Below are 4422 nucleotides of genomic sequence, written 5' to 3'. Positions count from 1 at the left end.
GATTGCTCAGTGATCTGTTGGTAATGCCTCAGGGCTCCTGTAGGGGGAGACTCGCGCTGTTGTCTCATCAATATAACAAGTGAACGACAGCTGCGTGATGTGTGGTTTACCTCACTACAGTTTCCCTGTAATTACCTTACACACAGCAACTTTACAACTTTATACCTTTCTAAGGCACGTCAGCAGTGCTGTACTCTGTGTTAGTGGGATTTTATTTGGTAGAAACGACATGTTTCCTGTTGTTTTAGTGTTGAAAGAGTTTGTTGTTATAAGTTTTAAGCTAGAACATCGCGGCGTGGCCATATCGGACTGTTTGCTAGTTACTGATACATCAACACTTCTACAGTCAGGTCAAATACTAATTTTGCTATTCATGTGGCACTAGAAGAAAGTTGTTAAGCTAAAAACATATTCCATAAGCCGCTGGCCATGGATTACCGTTTTGGCCCGAATATAAGACGGTGTTTTTTGCATTGAAACAAGACTGAAAAAGTCGGGGTCGTCTTACATTGGGGGTCTAGACATTATACCCATTCACAACGCTAGATGGCGCCAGATATCTTTAAAGCGAACGCTGAACTTGTCTCCCCAGGCCAAAACGAACCCCTGTCACGAAGAATAAAAATAAAAAATAGCGGTAAGAAAGAAAAGAGAAGAGGTAACAAAAAATGGAGAAACGAAGCGATAATCTGGAGAAAAGTGGGTGGAAGATCTTCCAGGTTAACCAGCAGCTGAGGAGAAGTTATGATGCAAACTTCAAGATGATGGTGATAAATAAGGCAGAGTCTTCAAACAATTGCAAAGCGGCTGTGAAATATGGTGTCACAGAGTGTAATGTACGGAGAAGGAGAGCTCAAAAAGATCGCCTGAAAAATGCTCACAGTCAGAGAAACGCTTTCCGTGGTCCTCAGAGCGGCCGCTTCGACAGGAGGGTGTGTGCGTACGTGGACAAGAAACGAGAGGACGGGATGCCCATCAGATATTCAGATGTGATAGACAGTTTTTGCATGATTTGAATGAGGCTGTGATGGAGCGGTAGAGACCGCGCCGTCCATCACCGTTCATCTTCGCTCCGCGCGCCTCTCTCTCGCGCAGGAGAGCGGCTGCAGCGGAGCTGTCATTTTTTCTGGCAGGACTGCAGGAGCGCGGTCCCGCTCACTGGTTTGCCTGTGGTAGTTGGAGTCGGAATAGGGATTGGTGAGAGTCGGAGAGTTGAAAGGAGCGAAAGTAGAGCAATTGGTAAATGGTTATGGTTGTGGATTTCCTTTGTAGATACTTATTTTTGTTGCACTGGGGTTTGGTTTGGGATATTTTATTTGCACTGTAAATATTTTTTCACGAGTTATTGTGGTGTGAATAAAAACCCCATCAAAAATTGAACTGTTGCGGCTGCGCCATCAAGTTATTTCTTTACGGCATACACGAACCCGTCACATTTGGTGTCAGAAGTGGGATGGCCAGCCGAAGGAGAAGACGGTCGCAACAAAGGAAGTTGGAGCCAGAGGAGGCAGAATTGGCTACCAGGGAGGAAGAAACGCAACCTTTGGGTGAGCTCATTGGTTTAATGAGACATTTTATGGAAGGCCAGCAGAGGAGAGACGAGGGGTTCCTGGCAGAGCTGAAAGGACTCCGGGCTTCGATGCCAGTACCCCAAACGGCCGAGTTGAAGCCTGCAGTGCACAATCTGGCGCCTGCAGAGGCCGTGTCACCAGCTGAAGGGTCGTCCATGAGCCTCCGGCTGGATCTACCAACACCTGCTCCACGACGGGCCCGCAGCTCTCCCATAGACCCTCACAGGATGCACGTGAGTAGCAGAGACGATCTTTACAGACTTGAGGCGAGACCATACGGCGACCCCAAAATTCCCCCATACGTGGCTGGAGAGGATATCGAAAGCTACCTCCTGCGCTTTGAGCGCATGGCCAAGACGTGGGGATGGCCGCAGTCGGAGTGGGCGTGCCGCCTGGTGCCATTGCTCAGTGGAAAGGCGCTGGAGGCCTACACAGCAATGGACGAGGAGAGGGCCCACCAGTACCCCGACCTGAGGGAAGCGCTCCTGGCCAAGTTTGATGTTTCACCAGAGACATATCGGCAGCAGTTCCGGGCCAGTATGGTGCCTCAAGGAGAGAATCCAACGGAGACTTACCACCGCCTGAAGGGACTCTATCGGCGCTGGATTCGGCCTGAGCAGCACACGAAGGAGCAGATTGGTGAGCACATCATTCTGGAGCAGCTTCTGCGTGTCCTGCCGGCCGACATTCGCACCTGGGTGAAGGAGCATGAGCCTGCAGATGGGCTAGCAGCGTCCAAGCTGGCGCTGCAATACATCAATGCCCGACGAGGAGGCCCAGCAGCACACCCAGGCGGTCCAGGTCGACAGTTCCAGGCGCAGCCCCGACCAGCAGGCAGAGGAAACTACCAGCCATCCTCGAACCCCAGCTCAGCAGCCAGTCAGCAAGGTACCGGTAAGGAGCTAATCTGTTTTTATTGTCAGCAGCCAGGGCACAAAGCCTCTCTGTGCCCACTCAGAAAGGCGAAGCTTACTGGTGCTTGTTACACTCCGCGAGCTGAGGAGGTAAAAACTGCAGCACAACGGCAGCGTTTTAAGGACGTTGTCATTAATGGACAGCCTGTGAGTGCGCTTATTGACTCTGGTAGTTTTTTAACCCTGGTACGGAGAGACTTGGTGCCCACCGGGGTGATTGACTGTAGCTCACAGGAGGACATTATGTGTGTGCATGGTGACAGGCATTCCTACCCCACGGCAGAACTGACAATTGTGGTGGAAGAGCAGCCGTATTTGATGACTGTGGGGGTGGTGGAGAAGTTGCCTGCGGCTGCCATTTTGGGATGGGACCTACCGGTGCTGCTAGATGTACTGCGGGAAGAGGGGAATGAGGACATGGATGGTGTGAAGGCTCTGTCAGGACTCGTGATCACCCGAGCCCAGGCTAGGGCTGGGGTGACTGCTGAGCAAACCAGGGACCCTTGTTTGGACCCATTTCCCACCTTGGACAGTGACCTGTTTGAGGGAGGGAACAAGGGTCCACGGAAGTCTCGCCGGCAGCGGCGATTTGAAAAACGGCTGAACTCGAGGGGGCCAGACTGTAAGGAGGGGCTTTTAAAGGACATGTGGGAGGTGCCAGAGAACATTGGGACTGTACAAAAGGAGGATGTGTCTCTGAAGCCATTGTTTGATAAGGTGGTTGCGGGGCTGGATGCGGAAAAGGGCAACAAACAGTGTTTTATTGTAGAAAATGGTGTTTTGTATGCTGTGGCTGATGGTGTTAAGTGCCTAGTGGTGCCTGTGTCCTGCCGACAGATGATCCTGCACTTGGCACACACCTTGCCCTGGGCAGGTCATCTAGGTCGCAACAAGACCTTTTTACGCATGAGTTCCCGTTTTTATTGGCCCTCCATGTATGCGGATGTTCAAACGTACTGCAAAACATGTCCCACATGTCAAAAGACCGCTTATGTGCGCCAGTCAGACCGTGCTTTCCTCCAACCAATGCCCATAATCTCCACCCCCTTTCGGCGCATAGCAATGGACATAGTTGGCCCATTGGTAAAGAGCAGTAGGGGGCACCAGTACATTTTAGTTGTGTCGGACTATGCCACGCGGTTCCCAGAGGCATTTCCCTTACAGACGGTCACTGCCCCTGCTGTGCTGCGCTGTCTCGTACAGTTGTTTTCCAGGGTCGGCATTCCTGAGGAGATCGTGACAGATCAGGGAACAAACTTCACCTCCCGCCTACTGCAGCTCTTCCACCGCCAGCTGGGAATCTCTCCAATCAAGACTACCCCGTACCATCCGCAGACGGACGGCTTGGTGGAGAGGTTCAACCAGACGCTGAAGAAGATGCTGCAGAAGTTCGTAGCAGACACTGGGCGGGACTGGGACCGATGGTTACCCTTCCTCTTGTTCGCATACAGGGAGGTTCCTCAAGCCTCCACCGGGTTCTCCCCGTTCGAGCTGTTGTATGGCTGGGACGTCCAGGGGCCATTGGATCTCCTGCGGAAGACGTGGGAGGCGCCTTCGTCTGCAGCCGGTGATCAGAGTGTGGTCCAGTTCGTGCTGGAGATGCGGGATCGGCTGGCAGAGTACCGGGAGGAGGCTGAGGTCAACCTGCGAGAGGCCCAGCAGTCCCAGAAGGCGTGGTACGACAGACAGGCCCGACACAGGGAGTTCCAGCCCGGCCAGAAGGTCCTGCTCCTACTGCCATCCTCCACCAGCAAGCTGCTTGCTAAGTGGCAGGGCCCTTACACCGTCCTCCGGAAGATGGGTCCTGTCACTTATGAGATCCACCAGCCACAGAAGAAAAAGGTAAGGCAGACGTACCACGTTAACCTGTTGAAGGAGTGGAAGGAGGCTCCTGTTCCGGTTCCTGTGGCGTCCCTGCTGGTGACGGAGGTGGACAG

At 52.8% G+C, this 4422-nt stretch overlaps 1 protein-coding gene across 1 annotated transcript; it reads left to right on the top strand.

Annotated features, from left to right (window-relative positions):
- Positions 1 to 1449: 1449 nt before the first annotated feature.
- Positions 1450 to 4056, top strand: LOC137587924 (uncharacterized). Its single transcript, XM_068304610.1, has 2 exons — positions 1450 to 2465; positions 3764 to 4056. The coding sequence occupies exons 1-2, from the start codon at positions 1454 to 1456 to the stop codon at positions 4054 to 4056; spliced, it is 1305 nt and encodes a 434-aa protein (XP_068160711.1). The 5' UTR covers positions 1450 to 1453.
- Positions 4057 to 4422: the final 366 nt, after the last annotated feature.

The sequence above is a fragment of the Antennarius striatus genome, chromosome 20 (assembly GCF_040054535.1).
Source record: "Antennarius striatus isolate MH-2024 chromosome 20, ASM4005453v1, whole genome shotgun sequence".
NCBI classification, from domain to species: Eukaryota; Metazoa; Chordata; class Actinopteri; order Lophiiformes; family Antennariidae; genus Antennarius; species Antennarius striatus.
This window is presented reverse-complemented; position numbering and strand designations above follow the sequence as displayed.

What these genes read in the sequence shown, in the direction of transcription:
- LOC137587924 (XM_068304610.1), top strand. Translation starts at nt 1,454, where the DNA reads ATGGCCAGCCGAAGGAGAAGACGGTCGCAACAAAGGAAGTTGGAGCCA. An exon ending in AGCCAGTCAGCAAGGTACCG is followed by an intron (nt 2,466 to 3,763) that starts GTAAGGAGCTAA and finishes CGCCTACTGCAG; the next exon opens with CTCTTCCACCGCCAGCTGGG.